We start from the raw sequence: 25,070 nt of genomic DNA on the forward strand, positions 1-25,070 counted from the left end.
GAAGGGAGGAGACAGGTTCATGAATGATTTTCAACCTTGAGACAATTGAGAAATGTATTGTGTATGTCTGTCATTCAGAAGGTGAATGGGCAAGACAAAAGATTTAAGTGCTTTTGAATGGGGTACTGTAGTAGGTGCCAGGTGCACCAGTTTGAGTGTGTCAAGAACTGCAATGCTGCTGGGTTTTTCACGCTGATTAGTTTCCTGTGTGTATCAAGAATGGTCCACCACCCAAAGGACATCCAGCCAACTTCACCCAACTTTGGGAAGCATTGGGTCAAGATTGGCCAGCATCCCTGTGGAATGCTTTCAACACCTTGTAGAGTCCATGCCCCGGCGAATTCAGGCTGTTCTGAGAGCAAAACGGGGTGCAAATCAAGATTAGGAAGGTGTGTAAAATAATTATTTAGTATGTTTTTTTTATTTTTTACAACACAAAACATACACATACAAACAACAACATTACAAAACATCCATTACATCACACCTGCCCAGACACACATGCTCACACCCCCATCTCCAGCGCCGCATCACTCTCGCCTCAAACTGCACCACTTTGTTTCTCTCCGTCGCCCACACACTTTCAACATTTAAATAATAAAGCATTTCACCTTTCCATTGTGTTAACAATGGAGGATTGGTTGATTTCCAGTTTTTAAATATATGTTTTTTCAAGATGATTGACCAAAAAAGTATAGTCCAACCCATTGAGTACCTCATTGCACCCTCATATGCCATGTCTTGAAATATGCAGACTGAAAACTTTTGGACTTTAGATCATTCCCCAGAAGGCATGTATTATTGAGTCATTGTTAGATTTACAAGACTCTGCCATTGAGATGTAGAATTTGTGAATGTTGTCTCTTGTATAATACATTCTATACATTAGTTTAGTTTATACTGGATTAAGCATACATTTTTGTTAACTGTAATGTAGTTAGTTATGTTCCAACATTTCCTCCAACTTGTGCCAATATCAGTTCTTTTTAAGTCTTGGTTCCAATAGTTTATTTTTTTTTAAAGAGATTGGATAGTTGGAAAGGCTCTCTGCAAGGTTTTGTATATCACAAAATAGGATTCCCTCAACATTACTCTGACGTCCAAAAGATTCCGTAAAATATACATTTTAAGTTGCATCTTTTTGAAAATATCTACATTGGTCAATCCAAAATTGCTTTTAATGCTGTCATGTAAATAAATGTATTTCCTAGTCATTTTGTTGATCACTGCTCTTTAGGGTTCCATGACCTCTCTCTCTCTCTCTCTCTCTCTCTCTCTCTCTCTCTCTCTCTCTCTCTCTCTCTCTCTCTCTCTCTCTCTCTCTCTCTCTCTCTCTCTCTCTCTCTCTCTCTCTCTCTCTCTCTCTCTCTCTCTCTCTCTCTCTCTCTCTCTCTCTCTCTCTCTCTCTCTCTCTCTAAAGGAATAAAGACATTTCAAATGTCATATTATGGATATATACTGTGTTGTAATGATGTGCAAATAGTTTCCTCCCCCTCTCTATGTCTTTCTTTCTATCTACAACCTTGTTTTCCACTTCCTCCACTCTATCAAACTGTGTGGCCTAAATGGAATCAGACATGAAGGAGTCTGGGTTGTGAGACTGTTCATTGTTATACAGAACACTGCTTGGACACACTCCCATAGGCTGTGGTTGTCTATTAATGGTGGTGATGACAAATATATGGTTCTCTCCTTTTTGTCTTTGAGCAGATGGCGTCTGTTCATACTGATAACAATGTAACAATGTAGTGTAATATACAAAACTCCCAGTGGAATCCACTAACAATGGACATTAAAAACAAGTCATTTTCTTTCTGTGCGTAAATCAAATGTTATGATTTAAAGTCATGGAACCCTAAAGAGCAGATATCATGAAATGAAACAGCACCAGTTGCTTAATCCCCCTCCTCATCCTCCAACCTCATTTCGCTCCCTCACTGTCTCAGGGGTGTGACTCAACACCAGCGGCTCAACTGAAACTCTGCCCAGAAACCTCTTAGTATGCCAGTGAGCCAGACACAGCCCAGACCACCACAGCCAAACACACAGGGTGGAAGAGAAGGAGAGTGAGTGAGAGACACAGAGTTCTAGGCAAGTGATGAGAGCACAGTGACTACTTGTCATTTTATCTCTCATTTGGTTATGTCAGCAGAGCTTAATCTACTAGACAGAAGCTTGACTGAGTTGATGGATATGGGTGCCATTTTTCTTCAGTAAAACAACCCTGAGAAGTTTGGAGAAACTCCTGAGAAAAAAGAGAAGCCGGATCTTTATCACACTTTTGAATAGACCGTTCAGATAGGGGCAGAGTTTCAGCCCTGGTCTAATCTTGTGCGTTGTGATTCTCATAGTGAGATTATTCTTCACCATGACAGGCAGACTGCATCTCCTGATTCTGGGTGAGTCCTTTTTGTAAACTGTTTACACAGAAGTCATGTTGCCGTGGAGAAGGTTGTGTGTTTGGGAGAGAAAGCACTAAATCAGACAGTGTTTATGTTTGGTCGGGATGGTTAGATGAAGAGTAAAGTAAAAGACATGTGGCTGTTGAACTTGAAGAGGCAAATCCTAACTTTAATTGAATTTTCACTTAGTCTCCCATTGATATCAAAGCATAACTAAGTGATAATTTGACTTAAATTAGGATTTGCCTGAAATGCTAACGTGCAAATTCATTGGCAGGTCATCATGATCAGGGTCCCACAGGAGGTCACTACAGGGTTGAACACCTCTCAGCTTAGCCTGCTCCAAGATCTGTTCTTACTGTCTTGACAACCCCTATGGTCATGATCACATGCCAAACACAAACAGATCTGGGATCAGGCTACTCTCAGATTGCATTAGACATAATTTCTGACATAAGCTGAAACTACATTTAGGAACAACTGAAAAATGTTATTAAGTAAAGCGGAATGGTGGAGTTGTCATATAAAGTACCCAATTGTCATACTTAAGGAAAATTAAAGGTACCTTTATAGAATATTACTCAAGTAAAAGTGAAAGTCACCCAGTAAAATACTACTTGAGTAAAAGTCTAAAAGTATTTGGTTTTAAATGTACTTAAGTATCAAAAGTAAATGTATACATCCTTTCACATTCCTTATATTATGCAAACCAGACGGCACAATTTTCTTGTTTTAAGAATGTATGGTTAGCCAGGGGCACACTCCAACACTCAGACATCATGTACAAACAAAGCATTTGTGCTTAGTGAGTCCGCCAGGCAGTAGGGATGACCAGGGATGTTCTCTTGATAAGGGTGTAAATTGGACCATTTTCCTGTCCTGCTAAGCATTCAAAATGCAAAGAGTACTTTAGGGTGTGAAGGAAAATGTATGGAGTAAAAAGTACATTATTTTCTTTAGGAATGTAGTAAAGTAAAAGTAAAAGTTGTCAAAAATATACATAGTGAAGTACAGATACACCAAAAATCTACTTAAGTAGTACTTTAAAGTATTTTTACTTAAGTACTTTACACCAGTGTGAGTTATTTGAATCCTTTGTATTGAAATGAGTCAGATGACAGCAGAAATGTATCTCGTTCTTCTCAGTAATTGCAGGTTTAATGATATAGTGGTTTAATCACAACAATTGAGAACATCTCTAAGACATACGGTGGGGGGAGAGCACAGCAAGTCCCTTTGAGATATTTGAGACGACAACGTGCCATTGTGTGTGCCAAGGTTGGAATCCATTTAAAATCCTGTTAATAGCCTGTTGAAATTGTTCAGTTGTTCAGTTTATTGCAACTATTTTACATGTGGCTAATAGATCTGTCTTGCTTCCTTGTGGAATCCCTTTTACGGCATTAGCGTTTATAACTTATTTCCAGTAAATGGAAAATCAGGAAGTACTTTTTACTGGTTCATTGAGTAAGACAGAGCAATAGGGAAACAGCTCTTAATATGGAAACAATGACACTCATCAGAACTGAATGGAACCTAAAGGACAGACCGTTGTCATAACACTGAATGACTTCTGGGAATCTGAGGACTAAAAGCCTGAAGGAGCACATTCAGAGGAATTAGCAGTAGACAGAGAGACAGCCAGAGAGAGACACTCTCCCTATCTTCATCCTAGACTCTGGGTCCCTCTCCCTAAAGAGACCCTCTGTTCCTCGGCCTTTAACAGTGGTATTTATACTCTGTGATCTCCCCTGAAGCACCCCACAGTCTGATAACAGTCACACCCACTCCGCCTCACCCATATTGTCTTTGAAACGCACACATGTGCATGCACACACACGCTCACACACACACACACAAACACAAAAACATGCACACGTATGCACACACATACACTGTATATCCTTGTTGCCATGACATCACAGCAAGGTGATAACATTCAGTGTGATGTCTCGCTGCCGTGAAGAAGACAGGAAGTCTTTGATGACACGTTGCAAGGGGTGGCTAATTGAGGTGAGGCGACTATCCCTCTTTAGGTGCATTTGGTTAGTTAGTGTCTCAATGGCTGAAACCTTTTCTGTCAAATTCTTTAGAATTTAGAAGTATCAAATAAAATAAAATGTTATTGGTCGCGTACATATTTTTTGCAGATGTTATTGGGGGTGTAGCGAAATGTTTGCAGTAATATCTAACAATACACAACAATTCACACAAATCTAAAAAGTAAAATAATGGAATTAAGAAATATAGAAATATTAGGACGAGCAATGTTGGAGTACGGAGTATATGTATATAAAACAGTATGTAAAGTGACCAGTGTTCCATTATTAAAGTGACGAGTGTTCCATGACTATGTACATAGGGCAGCAGCCTCTAAGATGCATGGTAGAGTAACCAGGTGGTAGCCGTCTAGTGACAGTGATTAAAGTTCAGGGCAGGGTATTGGGCAGTGGCCAGCTAGTGGTGACTATTTAACAGTCTGATGGCCTTGCGATAGAAGCTGTTTTTCAGCCTCTCAGTTCCAGCTTTGATGCACCTGTACTTACCTCGCCTTCTGGATGGTTGCGGGGTGAACAGGCCGTGGCTCGGGTGGCTGAGGTCCATGATGGTCTTCCTGGCCTTCCTGTGACACCGGGTACTGTAGATGTCCTAGAGGCCAGGCAGTATGCCCCGGGTAATACATTGGGCAGACCACACTACCCTCTGGAGAGCCCTGTCTTTGCGGACGGTGCAGTTGCCATAACAAGCGGTGATACAGCCCGACAGGATGCTCTCAATGGTGCATCTGTAAAAGTTTGTGAGGGTCTTATGGGCCAAGCCGAATTTCTTCAGCCTCCTGAGGTTGAAGAGGCGCTGTTGCGCCTTTGTCACCACACTTTCTGTGTGGGTGGACCATTTCAGATTGTCAGTGATGTGTGCGCCAAGGACTTTGAAGCTTTTCACCTTCTCCACTGCGGTCCCGTCGATGTGGATGGGGGAATGCTCCCTCTGCTGTCCACAATCAGCTCCTTTGTTTTGTTGAAGTTGATGGACAGATTATTTTCCTGGCACCACTCCCCCAGGGCCCTCAGCCCTTTCCCTGTAGGCTGTCTCGTCATTGTTGGTAATCAGGCCTACCACTGTTTTGTCGTCTGCAAATGAACGTGACGAACATGACCACGCAGTCATGGGTGAACAGGGAGTACACAAGGGGGCTGATCGCGCACCCTTGTCGTGCCCCTGTGTTGAGGATCAGCGTACTGGAGGTGTTGTTGCCTACTTTCACCACCTGGGGGCAGCCCATCAGGAAGTCCAGGACACAGTTGCGCAGGGCGGGGTTCAGACCCAGGTCCTCAAGCTTAATGATGAGTTTGGAGGGTACTATGGTGTTGAAGGTTGAGCTGTAGTCAATGAACAGCATTCTTACATAAGTCATTGTCCAGATGGGATAGGGCAGTGTGCAGTGAGATGGTGATTGCATCATCTGTGGATCTATTGAGGCGGTATGCGAAATGCAGTGTGTCTAGGGTGTCAGGTGAGGTATGATCCTTAACTAGCCTCTCAAAGCACTTCATGATGACAGAACTGAGATAGGGAGAGGTTGAATATGTCCGTAAACACTCCAGCCAGCTGGTCTGTGCATGCTCTGAGGATGCGGCTAGGGATGACGTCTGGGCTGGCAGCCTTGCGAGGGTTAGCATGCTTAAATGTTTTACTCACATAGGCCACAGAGAACGAGAGCTTACAGTCCACGGCACTGTGTTTCCCTTGAAGCGGGCAAAGGTGTTTAGCTTGTCAGGTAGCAAGATGTCGGTGTCCGGTGGCTGGTTTTCCCTTTATAATCCGTGGTTGTCTGGAGTCCCTGCCACATAGGTCTCGTGTCTGAGCTGTTCAATTGCGACTTCACTTTGTCTCTGTACTGACGTTTTGCCTGTTTGAATGCCATACGGAGGGCATAACTGGACTGTTTGTACTCAACTATATTCCCAGTCACCTTGCCATGGTCAAATGCGGTGGTTTTGCAAGAATGCTGCCATCTATCCACAGTTTTAATAGTCACAGTGGGAACAACATCCCCTATGCACTTCCTGATGAACTCAGTCACCGTGTCAGTGTATACGTCAATGTTATTCACAGAAGCAACCCGGAACATTTCTCTGTCCGCGTGATCAAAACAATCTTGAAGCATGGATTCCAATTGGTCACACCAGCATTGAATAGTCCTTACCATGGCTACTTCCTGTTTTAGTTTCTACCTATAGGAAGGGAGGAGCAGGATGGAGGCGTGATCTGATTTAGGCCGGGAAGGGCCTTGTAGCCATCCCAGAAGGGAGAGTAGCAATGGTCGAGAGTTTTTGAAGCTCGCGTGACGCAGATGATGTGTTGATAAAACTTCAGTAGTGCTTTCGTCAGATTTGCTTTATTAAAGTCCCCAGCTACAATAAATCCGGCCTCAGGATATGCGGTTTCCAGTCTGCACAAAGTCCAGTGTAGTTCCTTGAGAGCCGTCATGGTATCAGCTTGAGGGGGAATATACATGGCTGTGATGATGACCATGGAGAATTCTCTCTGGAGGTAATGCAGACTGCATTTGATTGTGAGGAATTCTAGGTCGGGTGAACAAAAGGACTTGAGTTCCTGTACATTACCACAATCATACCATGAGTAGTTAATCATACACCTCTGCCTTTCTTTTTCCCGGAGAGTTCTTTATTCCTGTCTGCGCGATGTACAGCTGGCTGTATGGACAGGGACAGTATGGAAGGAGATCCTCGCCCTGACCTTGTCTACTTTATTGTCCAGGCACTGAACATTAGCGAGTAATATACTCGGAAGCAGTGGGTGGTATTAACGCCTCCACCGGCCAGCATCTTGGAGCAGTCACTGGGATAAGTGGAATTGCCTTGGGGGGTAAGAACAAAGGATCAAATTCAGGAAAGTTGTTTTCTGGCAAAAATGCTTGTGAGTTACCGCCGCTTTAATGTTCAAAAGTTATTTCTGGCTGTATGTAATAATGCAAAGGATGTTCTGCGCTAATAAGGTGAGAAATAACATAAAAAGGAGCCATGAACAGGGCGACCATGTCTATCAGCGCCATCTTGAAAGCTATGCAAGGGGAAATAGATTATAAGCCTTGAGAGGCACCTAAGGGTAGATTAATGACAAGCAATGATGTCAACTGTCACACTCTGGCAAAACAGTTATCTGTGGAGGGAAAACACGGTAGATCCATTCTGCTACTCAGTTCAATGGTAGCAGCTGGAAAGTTAGTGTCAGTCTGGTTGGCAGATGGAGTGGAGGAGGATAAATGGAGGGTTGTGAAGGGAGAGAACAAAGCTACTGTATCAGAGAACATTGTTTGACAGATGATTCCTCAATGAAATGTTACACTATTTAAAAACGTTTTGTCTTCATATTTTTTACTAGTTAGAGTGAAACAGAGAGCACCATCAATGTGGAACTTAAACAGTGCCTACACATCGTTTTAGAAGACTCTCTCTGTGACCACAACATTCCACACTACTGCTGCCTCTTCTCTCCACTCATTACCACAATGGACTGACTACCCATTCACTATCATACAGACTCAGGAGGTTTACAGTCATTATCACATAGTCCCATGCCAGGTGATGGCTTCCTGGTAAAGAGGAAATGGTCACCTCCGGACAGCCGTGTGCAATTCAGGGGTTATTATGGGCATATCCTGTGAGCACAGTTGCCATAGGAACAATCTGCTGAAATCCAGATAGGGGGTATACCTTTTTGAACAGAGAGAGATAAACCTTTAAACCTTTACAAACTATTGCTGTAAGTTTCTGTTCCTGAAACCTCTCCAACTGATTAATGTTACAACCTTACAATCATAGTCAAAGGTTGGTTCTACAAAAGTAGTTTTGTCATGTACTTGTCAATATTACACATGTTCCCGGGCATTCCCCCAATGCCCGGGAACATGAACCATTAACCATTAATGTTCTGTGCTATCCAGGTTCCTTGGGACGTCCCTACCATATTAAATTTGAAATGTAAAAAGGTAAGGGGGAAGGTTAGGGTAAGGTGAGGGTTACGGTTAGGGTTAGGCTTTAGGGTAGGGATGTTCCAAGTATCCAGGATAGCACTGAACATATGATAATGGGACAACTTATTGGAGAATCTGCCTGTTGCTTCCTCTGCAGCTCTTCACCTTGCCCCGCTGATGGAACATGTATCAGGCTGTCACCCAGGATTCTCGAAAAATGGGAAAGCTTGCATCGGTATGTACATGTCTGTCTTGTATTATATCTTCTATATACAGTTGAAGTCGTTTACATACACTTAGGTTGGAGTCATTAAAACTCGTTTTTCAACCACTCCATACATTTCTTGTTAACAAACTATTGTTTTGGCAAGTCGGTTAGGACATCTACTTTATGCATGACACAAGTAATTTTTCCAACAACAGTTTACAGATTATTTCACTTATAATTCAATGTATCACAATTCCAGTGGGTGAGAAGTTTACATACACTAAGTTGACTGTGCCTTTAAACAGCTTGGAAAATTCCAGAAAATGTTGTCATGGCTTTAGAAGCTTCTGATAGACTAATTGACATATTTTGAGTCAAATGGAGGTGTACCTGTGGATGTATTTCAAGGCCTACCATCAAACTCAGTGCCTCTTTGCTTGACATCATGGGAAAATCAAAAAAAATCAGCCAAGACCTCAGAAAAAAAACTTGTAGACCTCCACAAGTCTGGTTCATCCTTGGGAGCAATTTCCAAACGCCTGAAGGTACCACGTTCATCTGTACAAACAATAGTACGCAAGTATAAACATCATGGGACAACACAGCCGTCATACCGCTCAAGAAGGAGACGAGTTCTGTCTCCTAGAGATGAACGTACTTTGGTGCGAAAAGTGCAAATCAATTTCAGAACAACAGCAAAGGACCTTGTGAAGATGCTGGAGGAAACAGGTACAAAAGTATCTATATCCACAGTAAAACGAGTCCTATATCGACATAACCTGAAAGGCGCTCAGCAAGGAAGAAGCCACTGCTCCAAAACCGCGATAAAGACAGACTACCGTTTGCAACTGCACATGGGGACAAACATTGTACTGATGAAACAAAAATAGAACTGTTGGCCATAATGACCATCGTTACGTTTGGAGGAAAAAGGGGGATGTTTGCAAGCCGAAGATCACCATCCCAACCTTGAAGCACGGGGGTGGCAGCATCATGTTGTGTTGGTGCTTTGCTGCAGGAGGGACTGGTGCACTTCACAAAATAGATGGCATCATGCGGTAGGAAAATTATGTGGATATATTGAAGCAACATCTCAAGACATCAGTCAGGAAGTTAAAGCTTGGTTGCAAATGGGTCTTCCAAATGGACAATGACCCCAAGCATACTTCCAAAGTTGTGGCAAAATGGCTTACAAAGTCAAGGTATTGGAGTGGCCATCACAAAGCCCTGACCTCAATGCCATAGAAAATATGTGGGCAGAATTGAAAAGGCGTGTGCGAGCAAGGCCTACAAACCTGACTCAGTTACACCAGCTCTGTCAGGAGGAATGGGCGAAAATTCACCCAACTTATTGTGGGAAGCTTGTGGAAGGCTACCTGAAACATTTGACCCAAGTTAAACAATTTTAAAGGCAACGCTACCAAATACTAATTGAGTGTATGTAAACTTCTGACCCACTGAGAATGTGATGTAAGAAATAAAAGCTGAAATAAATCATTCTCTCTACTATTATTCTGACATTTCACATTCTTAAAATAAAGTGGTGATCCTAACTGACCTAAGACAGGGATTTTTAATTGGATTAAATGTCAGGAATTGTGAAAACTGAGTTTAAATGTATTTCGCTAAGGTGTATCTAAACTTCCGACTTCAATTGTATATCTCTATTATATTTTGAATGACCATTCCCATTCCCCAACCATTCTACCTCTCTTCACACTTTCTCAATGCCTCTGTTTTTGACCCCAGATGAGGATGAGTGTAATCCTCCTAGTGATTACTATGACGATGACCCTGTAACACCACAAATCTGTGGTGAGAATGCAGCATGCATCAACACTGAAGGAAGCTTCTACTGTCAATGTGCTCTTGGGTTCAGATCATCATCACAGCGGATGAACTTCACAGCTGCCTCACCTGAAAAATGTAAAGGTAAACAACTCTCTTTTTAGTTACCTTAATGCATTTCTATACATTGCAGTCCTGGCCAGAGAACACAGCACTGCTGCAATTTTGGAATCCATACACTTATTCACTATAGTGACTATACTGTACTGAACAAAATATAAACGCAACATGCAACAATTTAAAATAATTTACTGAGTTACAGTTCATATAAGGAAATCAATCAATTGAAATAAATAAATTAGGCCATTATCTATGGATTTCACATGACTGGGAATACAGATATGAATCTGTTGGTCACAGATACCTTAAAAAAAGGTAGGGGCGTGGATCAGAAAACCAGTCAGTACCATTTGCCTCATGCAGCGCAACACATCTCCTTCACATAGAGTTGATCAGGCTGTTTATTGTGGCCTGTGGAATGTTGTCCCACTCCTCTTCAATGGCTGTGTGAAGTTGCTGAATATTGATCGGAACTGGAACACGCTGTCGCACATGTCGATCCAGAGCATTCCAAACATGCTCAACATGTCTGGTGAGTATTCAGGCCATGAAAGAACTGGGACATTTTCAGCTTCAAGGAATTGTGTACAGATCCTTGCGACATGGGGCTGTGCATTATCATGCTGAAACATAAGGTGATGGCGGCTGATGAAGGGCACGTCAATGGGTCTCTGGATCTCGTCACTGTATCTCTATCTACAACCTTGTTTTCCACTTCCTCCACTCTATCAAACTGTGTGGCCTAAATGGAATCAGACATGAAGGAGTCTGGGTTGTGAGACTGTTCATTGTTATACAGAACACTGCTTGGACACACTCCCATAGGCTGTGGTTGTCTATTAATGGTGGTGATGACAAATATATGGTTCTCTCCTTTTCGTCTTTGAGCAGATGGCGTCTCTTCATACTGATAACAATGTAACAATGTAGTGTAATATACAAAACTCCCAGTGGAATCCACTAACAATGGACATTAAAAACAAGTCATTTTCTTTCTGTGCGTAAATCAAATGTTATGATTTAAAGTGAACATTTTATTTTAAAGTTTAAAAAAAAGTATAGGACAGCAGAATATAGCTTTTGAATGACAGAAAACAGAATAGTCATCCACACAAGCCACAGGATTCCCACAAGTTTAGAACGTGTGGTTTATTTGGTCTACACAGAAAATGCACATTCAACATTTTACTCAAAGGAACAATATCATCATCATTGCTGTTGTGTCACAATCATAATCAATTTCTTTAGGATTTTAACTATTAATGCCACTATTCTATTTCTTAAACATTCGTTGTCATACTGTAACACATCTTCAACAGTATATCAATTGTACTTCTGCTACTCTTGCTAGTACAGTTATGACTTGTCTTAGAAGAGGAAGAAGGAGTGCTGAGAGCAAAGAAGCCGAGTGCAACGTGGCGTTTCTGACAACGTTATAGAGACACAGTGTTCTTTTTGGTTATGGTGTTGTCAACACCTTCTTAGTGGCAGACCTCAGCACTGTAGGCACTTCATTTGATCACAGGAAATGCAGATGAGGAAATACAGATGAGCTTTGTAATTGACATAAATTCATTGAAAACCCACACTAACACACGGTTATATTAACAGTATTCCACTTTTCATGTAGCCTCATTTTGATCAACCTATAAGGGCACAGGGCGAGACCCAGATGCAGACACGGGAGGCAGATGGTTTGAGTCTCTGAAATTTATTAGTTTTCAAGGGGCAGGCAAGAGAATGGTCGTGGACAGGCAAAAAAAAAGAGAGAGAGAGAGAGAGAGAGAGAGAGTTTAGGTCGTGTTGTTGTCATGGAACCCTAAAGAGCAGAGATCATAAAATGAAACAGCAGCAGTTGCTAAATCCCCCTCCTCGTCCTCCAACCTCATTTCCCTCCCTCACTGTCTCAGGGGCATGACTCAACACCAGCGGCTCAACTGAAACTCTGCCCAGAAACCTCTTAGTATGCCAGTGAGCCAGACACAGCCCAGACCACCACAGCCAAACACACAGGGTGGAAGAGAAGGAGAGTGAGTGAGAGACACAGAGTTCTAGGCAAGTGATGAGAGCACAGTGACTACTTGTCATTTTATCTCTCATTTGGTGATGTCAGCAGAGCTCAATCTACTAGACAGAAGCTTGACTGAGTTGATGGATACGGGTGCCATTTTTCTTCAGTAAAACAACCCTGAGAAGTTTGGAGAAACTCCTGAGAAAAAAGAGAAGACGGATCTTTATCACACTTTTGAATAGACCGTTCAGATAGGGGCAGAGTTTCAGCCCTGGTCTAATCTTGTGCGTTGTGATTCTCATAGTGAGATTATTCTTCACCATGACAGGCAGACTGCATCTCCTGATTCTGGGTGAGTCCTTTTTTTAAACTGTTTACACAGAAGTCATGCTGCCATGGAGAAGGTTGTGTGTTTGGGAGAGAAAGCACTAAATCAGACAGTGTTTATGTTTGGTCGGGGATGGTTAGATGAAGAGTAAAGTAAAAGACATGTGGCTGTTGAACTTGAAGAGGCAAATCCTAACTTTAATTGAATTTTCACTTAGTCTCCCATTGATATCAAAGCATAACTAAGTGATAATTTGACTTAAATTAGGATTTGCCTGAAATGCTAACGTACAAATTCATTGGCAGGTCATCATGATCAGGGTCCCACAGGAGGTCACTACAGGGTTGAACACCTCTCAGCTTAGCCTGCTCCAAGATCTGTTCTTACTGTCTTGACAACCCCTATGGTCATGATCACATGCCAAACACAAACAGATCTGGGATCAGGCTACTCTCAGATTGCATTAGACATAATTTCTGACATAAGCTGAAACTACATTTAGGAACAACTGAAAAATGTTATTAAGTAAAGCGGAATGGTGGAGTTGTCATATAAAGTACCCAATTGTCATACTTAAGGAAAATTAAAGGTACCTTTATAGAATATTACTCAAGTAAAAGTGAAAGTCACCCAGTAAAATACTACTTGAGTAAAAGTCTAAAAGTATTTGGTTTTAAATGTACTTAAGTATCAAAAGTAAATGTATACATCCTTTCACATTCCTTATATTATGCAAACCAGACGGCACAATTTTCTTGTTTTAAGAATGTATGGTTAGCCAGGGGCACACTCCAACACTCAGACATCATGTACAAACAAAGCATTTGTGCTTAGTGAGTCCGCCAGGCAGTAGGGATGACCAGGGATGTTCTCTTGATAAGGGTGTAAATTGGACCATTTTCCTGTCCTGCTAAGCATTCAAAATGCAAAGAGTACTTTAGGGTGTGAAGGAAAATGTATGGAGTAAAAAGTACATTATTTTCTTTAGGAATGTAGTGAAGTAAAAGTAAAAGTAGTCAAAAATATACATAGTGAAGTACAGATACACCAAAAATCTACTTAAGTAGTACTTTAAAGTATTTTTACTTAAGTACTTTACACCAGTGTGAGTTATTTGAATCCTTTGTATTGAAATGAGTCAGATGACAGCAGAAATGTATCTCGTTCTTCTCAGTAATTGCAGGTTTAATGATATAGTGGTTTAATCACAACAATTGAGAACATCTCTAAGACATACGGTGGGGGGAGAGCACAGCAAGTCCCTTTGAGATATTTGAGATGACAACGTGCCATTGTGTGTGCCAAGGTTGGAATCCATTTAAAATCCTGTTAATAGCCTGTTGAAATTGTTCAGTTGTTCAGTTTATTGCAACTATTTTACATGTGGCTAATAGATCTGTCTTGCTTCCTTGTGGAATCCCTTTTATGGCATTAGCGTTTATAACTTATTTCCAGTAAATGGAAAATCAGCAAGTACTTTTTACTGGTTCATTGAGTAAGACAGAGCAATAGGGACACAGCTCTTAATATGGAAACAATGACACTCATCAGAACTGAATGGAACCTAAAGGACAGACTGTTGTCATAACACTGAATGACTTCTGGGAATCTGAGGACTAAAAGCCTGAAGGAGCACATTCAGAGGAATTAGCAGTAGACAGAGAGACAGCCAGAGAGAGACACTCTCCCTATCTTCATCCTAGACTCTGGGTCCCTCTCCCTAAAGAGACCCTCTGTTCCTCGGCCTTTAACAGTGGTATTTATACTCTGTGATCTCCCCTGAAGCACCCCACAGTCTGATAACAGTCACACCCACTCCGCCTCACCCATATTGTCTTTGAAACTCACACATGTGCATGCACACACACGCTCACACACACACACACACACACACACAAACACAAAAACATGCACACGTATGCACACACATACACTGTATATCCTTGTTGCCATGACATCACAGCAAGGTGATAACATTCAGTGTGATGTCTCGCTGCCGTGAAGAAGACAGGAAGTCTTTGATGACACGTTGCAAGGGGTGGCTAATTGAGGTGAGGCGACTATCCCTCTTTAGGTGCATTTGGTTAGTTAGTGTCTCAATGGCTGAAACCTTTTCTGTCAAATTCTTTAGAATTTAGAAGTATCAAATAAAATAAAATGTTATTGGTCGCGTACATATTTTTTGCAGATGTTATTGGGGGTGTAGCGAAATGCTTGCAGTAATATCTAACAATACACAACAATTCACACAAATCTAAAAAGTAAAATAATGGAATTAAGAAATATAGAAATATTAGGACGAGCAATGTTGGAGTACGGAGTATATGTATATAAAACAGTATGTAAAGTGACCAGTGTTCCATTATTAAGAGAGAACAAAGCTACTGTATCAGAGAACATTGTTTGACAGATGATTCCTCAATGAAATGTTACACTATTTAAAAACGTTTTGTTTTCATATTTTTTACTAGTTAGAGTGAAACAGAGAGCACCATCAATGTGGAACTTAAACAGTGCCTACACATCGTTTTAGAAGACTCTCTCTGTGACCACAACATTCCACACTACTGCTGCCTCTTCTCTCCACTCATCACCACAATGGACTGACTACCCATTCACTATCATACAGACTCAGGAGGTTTACAGTTAAACAATTTTAAAGGCAACGCTACCAAATACTAATTGAGTGTATGTAAACTTCTGACCCACTGAGAATGTGATGTAAGAAATAAAAGCTGAAATAAATCATTCTCTCTACTATTATTCTGACATTTCACATTCTTAAAATAAAGTGGTGATCCTAACTGACTTAAGACAGGGAATTTTTAATTGGATTAAATGTCAGGAATTGTGAAAACTGAGTTTAAATGTATTTCGCTAAGGTGTATCTAAACGTCCGACTTCAATTGTATATCTCTATTATATTTTGAATGACCATTCCCATTCCCCAACCATTCTACCTCTCTTCACACTTTCTCAATGCCTCTGTTTTTGACCCCAGATGAGGATGAGTGTAATCCTCCTAGTGATGACTATAACGATGACCCTGAAACACCACAAATCTGTGGTGAGAATGCAGCATGCATCAACACTGAAGGAAGCTTCTACTGTCAATGTGCTCTTGGGTTCAGATCATCATCACAGCGGATGAACTTCACAGCTGCCTCACCTGAAAAATGTATAGATAAATGTTAGGAATTTTGTTAATAAATAATTAAAACAAATTCTAGCTTTAGATAAAACTATAACTAATTGAACTCTGCACGCCTGGTGAAAAGAGATTTGTGTTGTGGGTTATAAAATAAGCAGAAAGGGTCGTTAAACTATGGTTGAACTGACCCAACTTAGCCCTGAGGTATTTAGATAAGGTTGTGGGTAACTTTTTAGGTCTTCCATTATCTTGAGTTGTCTGCTAAAGTGGTAATAAATAATAGTGAGCCTTCAGGATAATAGATTATATTGTGTGTCATGTGTGTGCGCTGTGAAGTTGGAATGAACTTTTGAACCTGTTTTCTATTTGTCAGGACAATGAGACTTATTCTGTAACCTATGACGTCATATCTTGTATATAAACCTGTTGTTTATGATCAAATGGGAGCGTGCTCCGAGAATAAATTCTATTATCTAATTTTAATAAGACTGTATCCTGTCTATTTTATGTTAATAAGTATCTTACAAATTCTTATAAATAGACAGATTGAATGTAATTAATGAGTACATTAGAGGAATAATTTAATTCCACTAACAGTAAACAACTCTCTTTTTTAGTTACCTTATAGCATTTCTATACATTGCAGTCCTGGCCAGAGAACACAGCACTGCTGCAATTTTGGAATCCATACACTTATTCACTATAGTGACTATACTGTACTGAACAAAATATAAACGCAACATGCAACAATTTAAAATAATTTACTGAGTTACAGTTCATATAAGGAAATCAATCAATTGAAATAAATAAATTAGGCCATTATCTATGGATTTCACATGACTGGGAATACAGATATGAATCTGTTGGTCACAGATACCTTAAAAAAAGGTAGGGGCGTGGATCAGAAAACCAGTCAGTACCATTTGCCTCATGCAGCGCAACACATCTCCTTCACATAGAGTTGATCAGGCTGTTTATTGTGGCCTGTGGAATGTTGTCCCACTCCTCCTCAATGGCTGTGTGAAGTTGCTGAATATTGATCGGAACTGGAACACGCTGTCGCACATGTCGATCCAGAGCATTCCAAACATGCTCAACATGTCTGGTGAGTATGCAGGCCATGAAAGAACTGGGACATTTTCAGCTTCAAGGATTGTGTACAGATTCTTGCAACATGGGGCTGTGCATTATTATGCTGAAACATGAGGTGATGGCGGCTGATGAAGGGCACGTCAATGGGTCTCTGGATCTCGTCACGGTATCTCTATGCATTCAAATTGTCATAGATTAAATGCAATTGTGTTCGTTGTCCATAGCTTATGCCTGCCCATACAATAACCCCACCGCCACCATCGGGTCACTCTGTTCACAACGTTGACATTAGCAAACCTCTCGCCCACACAATGCCATACATGTTGTCTGCGATCGCTAGGCCGGTTTGAAGTACTGCCAAATTCTCTAAAACAACATTGGAGGCGGATTTTGGTAGAGAAATTAACAACAGCTCTGGTGGACATTCCTGAAGTCAATTGCACGCTCCCTCAAAACTTGAGAAATCTGTGGCATTGTGATGTGTGACAAAACTGCACATTTTTTTGGCCTTTTATTGTCCGCAGTACAAGGTGCACCTGTGTAATGATCATGCTGTATAATCAGCTTCTTGATATGCCGGATTATCTTGGCAAAGGAGAAATGCTCACTAACAATGATGTAAACAAATTTGTACACAACATTTCAGCTCATGAAACATGGGACCAACAGTTTACATGTTGCGTTTAAATTTTTGTCCAGTGTATATTCTACGTTTGCATTTGAGGTGTGACTGACTATTCCTTTCTCTATGCCTCAAGACATCAACGAGTGTTTGGAGAATAAGGACACCTGTGGTCCCAATGCCGAGTGTCACAATGTGTTAGGGTCCTACTCCTGCATCTGCAATGAGGGGTTTGTCTCCAGTACTGGAGTGGAAAGACTTATATCTGGCCAAGGAGTCACGTGTGAAGGTAAGATGCCAAAGAAACCTGGTGATAACACTAAATATCAAAAGATGGGTACAGTACATCCAGAGAGCATATCAGGCATATACAGGATGTCATCATGTATGAAATGGTGAGAGTTTCCTTTTCCGAATGGTGTTTTTTACCCACATGTAGATAGAAACGAGTGTGTGGACGACATCACAATTTGCGGGAAGCATACACAGTGCGTCAACACACCAGGCAGCTACTCCTGTGTCTGCAATCCAGGGTTTGGCCTGAAGTCTGGCAAAGCTCAATTCACAGGGAATGGAGAATCATGTGAGGAAATAACAGATCAGAAAGCCACCACAGACCACACAGCAACCACAGACAGTGAGGATGCTCAAGGTGCTAAAGGTATGGGAGGAATTGTATTATCACCCTGGATGGGTTTTCTAGAAATCCTGGTTGGAGGCCTCCAGATTTCCTGCTAATTCCAGGAATCTTCCAACCGGGATTTGGGGAAAACCTGGAAATTTTGAGAAAGTTAAATATTTTTTTTATCTATACCCCTTGATGTATTTTGCTCAATTGATCTTCTTCCTCATGAAGCACCAGATACTAATTTCTTTATGACCAGAATGTGTAATTAATATTATGTGAATTGATTGGTTTTAGGTAGATCTGAACATCTTATGAAAATGTCACCTGTGCTTTCTGTCATTCCTTTGTAGACTTGTGTAAAATAAATATGTTTATCTGTGGAGGGAATGGAACGTGCCATAATGCCACCAACAGTGGCCATCGGTGTGCGTGCCATGCAGGATTCACCAACTACGGAGACCCACAGGGGAGATGTACTGGTGAGAATCACATTTATAGATCATCATTCTCATTGAGATGGAGCTGTTTCAACATTCAAATTTATATATCCATTTGGGAGGGGTTGTTAGGGAAGTTCTGTGCAACTTCCTTGGCCATCTACACCAAAAAATAAAATATTGTTTTTGATCTAATTGACACATAACAGCTAACCATTCATTATTGAAAATATAACTATCAAACCTGCATTACAAAGACTCCGCAGCTAAAGGTGTCCTGCTGCATGGTGTGAGTTATTTCCCCTCCTTTACACTTTATGTCCGCCCAGTCATCTTTTCCATGGCAGGATCTTCTCATTTTGAAGTACTTTCTTTTTTATGTAAACATAATGGAATTCTGATTAGTTATAGGCAAATGAATACACAGGCCAAAACTGTATGCTGTTTTCCTTATCAGCATAATCTAGTAGTGGTAATTTCATTTAATCCCCATTCTACACACAGCCTAAATTATAGGCACTGAACCATTTACAGGAGAACAATAAAAGTAGCATTTAGGATCCAACACTATCACAGAGTGAATAAATGTAGGGCGTTTGTAGACTTTAATTCTTAGGGCTGCAATCCCGGTAACGGGATCGATATGACAACAGCCAGTGAAAGTGCAGGGCGCCAAATTCAAAAAACAGAAATCTCATAATTAAAATTCCTCAGACATACATGTGTCTTATACCATTTTAAAGGTAATCTTGTTGTTAATCCCACCAAAGTGTCCGATTTCAAATAGCACCACAAACGATTATGTTAGGTCACACCAAACCACAATAAGCATAGCCATTTTTCCAGCCAAAGAAAGGAGTCACAAAAAGCACAAATAGAGATAAGATTGACTAACCTTTGATGATCTTCATCAGATGACACTCATAGGACTTCATGTTACACAATACATGTATGTTTTGTTTGATAAAGTTCATATTTATATAAAAAATCTGAGTTTACATTGGCACGTTACATTCACTAGTTCCAAAAACATCCAGTGATTTTGCAGAGAGCCACATCGATTCAACAGAAATACTCATCATAAATGTAGATGATAATACAAGTTATACACATGGAATTATAGATATACCTCTCCTTAATGCAACCGCTGTGTCAGATTTAAAAACAACTTTACGGAAAAAGCAAACCATGCAATAATCTGAGACGGCGCTCAGAACAATAGTCAAATTAGCCGCCATGTTGGAGTCAACAGAAACCAGAAATTACATGATAAATGTTCCCTTACCTTTGATGATCTTCATCAGAATGCACTCCCAGGAATCCCAGGTCCACAATAAATGCTTGATTTGTTCGATAATGTCCGTTATTTATGTCCAAATAGCTACTTTTGTTAGCGCGTTTGGTAAACAATTCCAAAGTCACGAAGCGCGTTCCCTAAAAGCTGACGAAATGTCCAAAAGTTCAGTAACAGTCAGTAGAAACATGTCAAACGATGTATTGAATAAATCTTTAGAATGTTGTTAACATAAATCTTGAATAACGTTGCAACCGGAGAATTACATTGACTTCAGATGAGCGATGGAACAGAGCTCCCTCTTATGTGAACGCACATGGTGAAAGCATGGTCAGGTCATGGCAGACCTGACTAATTCCTCTCCCATTCGGCCCCCCTTCACAGTAGAGGCATCAGACAAAGTTCTACAGACTGTTGACATCTAGTGGAAGCATATCTCGCTGTGATTTCAATGAGATCTTGGTTGAAAATCGACCAGCCTAATAATTTCCACTTCCTGTTTGGATTTTTTCTCAGGTTTTTGCCTGCCATATGAGTTATGTTATACTCACATACATAATTCAAACAGTTTTAGAAACTTCAGAGTGTTTTCTATCCAATACTAATAATAATATGCATATATTAGCAACCATGACTGAGGAGCAGGCCGTTTACTCTGGGCACCTCTGTGCACCTTTCATCCAAGCTACTCAATACTGCCCATGCAGCCACAAGAAGTTTAAGAAAAGAATATGAAGTGACAGTTTCATCAGAACGTGCTTAAAGTAAGTCATATCACAAAGACCACAGATGACAGTGCCAACCAAGTCCATGACAATAGAGAACTAATTGTAAGCACCAATTTAAAGTGTGTTTTGTCAAAATAAGTACTGAAAATGTCAGTTGTTGAACATAATACTTCTATTTACCATAGCAATTTATGTTATATGCAGTTGATGAATATTCCATGTACCAACACTACATGTAGGATGGACATAAGACATTCCCACATATAGTTTACACATACAAAGAGGCACTTTTCAGCTACAGTTGAAGTCGGAAGTTTTACATACACTTATGTTGGAGTCATTAAAACTCGTTTTTCAACCACTCCACAAATTTCATGTTAACAAACTATAGTTTTGGCAAGTCTACTTTGTGCATGACACAAGTCATTTTTCCAACAATTGTTTACAGACAGATTATTTCACTTATAATTCCCTGTATCACAATTCCAGTGGGTCAGAAGTTTACATACACTAAGTTGACTGTGCCTTTAAAAAGCATGGAAAATTTCAGAAAATTATGTCATGGCTTTAGAAGCTTCTGATAGGCTAATTGACATCATTTGAGTCAATTGGAGGTGTACCTGTGGATGTATTTCAAGGCCTACCTTCAAACGCAATGCCTCTTTGCTTGACATCATGGGAAAATCAAAAGAAATCAGCCAAGACCTCAGAATTTTTTTTTGTAGACCTCCACAAGTCTGGTTCATCCTTGGGAATTATTTCCAAATGCCTGAAGGTACCACGTCCATCTGTACAAACAATAGGACGCAAGTATATACACCATGGGACCACACAGCAGTCATACCGCTCAGGAAGGCGACACGTTCTGTCTCCTAGAGATGAACGTACTTTGGTGCGAAAAGTGCAAATCAATCACAGAACAACAGCAAAGGACCTTGAGAAGATGCTGGAGGAAACAGGTACAAAAGTATCTATATCCACAGTAAAACGAGTCCTATATTGACATAACCTGAAAGGCCACTCAGCAAGGAAGAAGCCACTGCCCCAAACCCGCCATAAAAAAAGCCAGACTACGGTTTGCAACTGCACATGGGGACAAAGATCGTACTTTTTGGAGAAATGTCTTCTGGTCTGATGAAAAAGAAATAGAACTGTTTGGCCATAATGACCATTGTTATGTTTGGAGGAAAAAGGGGGAGGCTTGCAAGCCGAAGAACACCATCCCAACCGTGAAGCACGGGGGTGGCAGCATCATGTTGTGGGGGTGCTTTGCTGCAGGAGGGACTGGTGCACTTCATAAAATAGATGGCATCATGAGGAAGGAAAACGATGTGGCTATATTGAAGCAACATCTCAAGACATCAGTCAGGAAGTTAAAGCTTGGTCATAAATGGGTCTTCTAAATGGACAATGACCCCAAGCATACTTCCAAAGTTGTGGCAAAATGGCTTAAGGACAACAAAGTCAAGGTATTGGAGTGGCCATCACAAAATTTGTGGGCAGAACTGAAAACACGTGTGTGAGCAAGGAGGCTTACAAACCTGACTCAGTTACACCAGCTCTGTCAGGAGGAATGGGCCAAAATTCCCCCAACTTATTATGGGAAGCTTGTGGAAGGCTACCAGAAACGTTTAACCCAAGTTAAACAATTTAAAGGCAATGCTACCAAATACTAATTGAGTGTATGTAAACTTCTGACCCACTGGGAATGTGATGAAAGAAATAAAAGCTGAAATAAATAATTATCTCTTCTATTATTCTGACATTTCACATTCTTAAAATAAAGTGGTGATCCTAACTGACCTAAGACAGGGAATTTTTACTCGGATTAAATGTCAGGAGTTGTGAAAAACTGAGTTTAAATGTTTTTGGCTAAGGTGTATGTAAACTTCCGACTTCAACTGTACGTTTTTACCACTCAGAATCCAGAACAATGGGGCCAGCACAGGACCTAATAAACCCTTACAACAATCTACTTTTTGATCTTCTTGACTTCTTATCTGGTAAACTGCTACTGTGTGTCAAGAAAAGGAGCCCCAATAAGGGGTTAGTGTACTCCAGTAAAAATGGGCTGGTTTAGATTAAAAACTATTGCCCTGTGTCCCCGTTCATAAGGGCATGAGAGACTAGTCAGTGGTAGAATTGAGTTGGCACTTTAGTGGCCCAAACACACACAGACCCACAATGTTGAGGTCACTCATGGACAGTAATGTATTTTTTTCCTCCCGCATTAACACATTGTGTCTTCTAACTGTCCAAGAATAGAATCCAAAGTGTTAGGAAATATTTGTTCCCATAAATACAAAAGAGGATGTCTCTCCTCATACCCCTGGCACTTTAGTCAGACTGCCAGACTGTGTAAAAACTTTATGATGGGGCCGGCAACGGAGTTCCCATTGGCGAAGCACCACGGAGACCAATCAGGAGAGAATACAGACAGATCAAGGGTGCCAATTGAAAGTCAAGGGGTGTGTCTGCCCTTTGGATTACTCTCTCTTTACAGAGAACCCCTGTGGTTCAAGTCAAGAGCTACCCTCCCCCTTTCAGTCTGCTCTGCGCATGTCTGAAAGTGACAGAGCCAGCAGCCAAGAGAATGTATGTAAAATGCTAATATGTATTAGATCAAGTACAATGGAATAACTAAGACCTGAATACGAATGCAGCCTGTTCCGATTCATCATTCTCTTTCTATCTAGCAGGTTCAACCTAAAGCACTTGGCCTGATGGTTCATACAGATACTGGGGAAGCAATATAGAAATGTATTGATCCCTTAAATTATTTTACTATTAAATAACACATATCACAACCCTAATAACTCTTACCAAAAATGTACCTGAATCAATTTTGGAAAAAGGATTTTACTCACAATGAACTTCCATTGGTTCTGGTCCACATTCAAGAAACTCATGACAGCATTGAAGTTACCAAAGTTCACCTGAAATAAATAATTTCACATGCTTGTCACTAAGCCCAAAAATTGTATCAATAGTTAATCCTTTAAAACTCCACTAACAGATTTGATTAGTACCTTGGGAAGACTTCGCATGCGCACTAAACGTCTTTCTCCATTTAGAATGACTTGGGCTGAGTAATAATTTAGGATGTAAATCTTTGTCCCGTGACCGCAGCTTTTTGTAGTTGCTTGAAAGTACCATTTGATTGTCTGTATAAGGAGAGAAAGTAAAACCACAAATGCTTTGAATGTGTGGAACATTATACAAATAATTAAGTATAAACTAAAATATATAGACATTTCAGAGAATATTGGTTAGTTAGAATGATTGTTTATATATTCAAAACAAATGTAATTTTAAAAAACATATTTTTTTTCCTAATATATTCTGTCTACATGCAACTTAATGGGTCATTGTCACATATATATGCCTTGTTAGGGAGATTATGTATCATAAATAAAGTGTTATGTAGTCAAAAAAGTGTGTTATTGCTGACAATACTGTGTTTACATGATGACACATCTTCACCATTTACTTTAAAGTGACAGAATAAGGGCCATAAATATTAAAGTGTGTGTCATCAGAAACATTAAACTCCAATTCCAGTTAACTCCATGATGATATTAAATATGCTTAGACTTGGTTAGGTGCACATCTAATGTACTTCTATGTTCATCCTTCATACTGTATGACATTTATTTTTACACGGTATGTTTAGAATTGTGATTGAAAAATGCTTGTTGTCATGTTATGACTAGTATTTATTACCTCACTCACAAGCCATTTGTGGGGTTGCAGGGTGCGACTACTTCCCGGAGGAGAACAGGAGACAAGACGACTGGATACGGGACCCCCTTCGAGTGGAGATGGGAAGCGTCACATTGCCAAGCAACAAAGAGGATCTGATGGTGGAGCTGTCATTTGATCACGGACTGAGCATGCACTTCCCGGAAATGACACCGCCAAAGTTCTGGTGCAGCGTAATGGGATAGTATCCTGTTCTCGCCTGTCATGAAATCAGAATCATGCTACCGTTCAGCACTACCTATCTGTGTGAAAGTGGCTTCTCTGCTATGGCCGTGCTGAAAACTAAAGTTATGATTCACTATTTTAATTATTATTGTTAATTAATCCTGACATGCATATGACATTTTGGCCACCCGGACTATTTACACCTCTGCTCCTCGCTGTTTATTATTATCTATGCATAGTCACATTACAAATGATCCCGACCTGTAACCTGTACCCCCGCACATTGACTTGGTACCGGTACCCCCTGTATATAGCCTTGTTATTGTTATGTAACTT

The 25,070-nt window shown here is 40.6% G+C and overlaps 1 protein-coding gene across 1 annotated transcript; it reads left to right on the forward strand.

The window, feature by feature from the left end:
- The first annotated feature begins 1,961 nt into the window (after positions 1–1,961).
- On the forward strand, positions 1,962–25,066 carry LOC120053990 (adhesion G protein-coupled receptor E1-like). The gene is made up of 7 exons (XM_039001340.1): positions 1,962–2,399; positions 8,558–8,635; positions 10,358–10,540; positions 17,857–18,009; positions 18,160–18,381; positions 18,699–18,827; positions 24,561–25,066. The coding sequence occupies exons 1-7, from the start codon at positions 2,369–2,371 to the stop codon at positions 24,752–24,754; spliced, it is 990 nt and encodes a 329-aa protein (XP_038857268.1). The 5' UTR covers positions 1,962–2,368; the 3' UTR covers positions 24,755–25,066.
- Positions 25,067–25,070: the final 4 nt, after the last annotated feature.

This window comes from Salvelinus namaycush, chromosome 9, assembly GCF_016432855.1.
Source record: "Salvelinus namaycush isolate Seneca chromosome 9, SaNama_1.0, whole genome shotgun sequence".
Classification (NCBI taxonomy): Eukaryota; Metazoa; Chordata; class Actinopteri; order Salmoniformes; family Salmonidae; genus Salvelinus; species Salvelinus namaycush.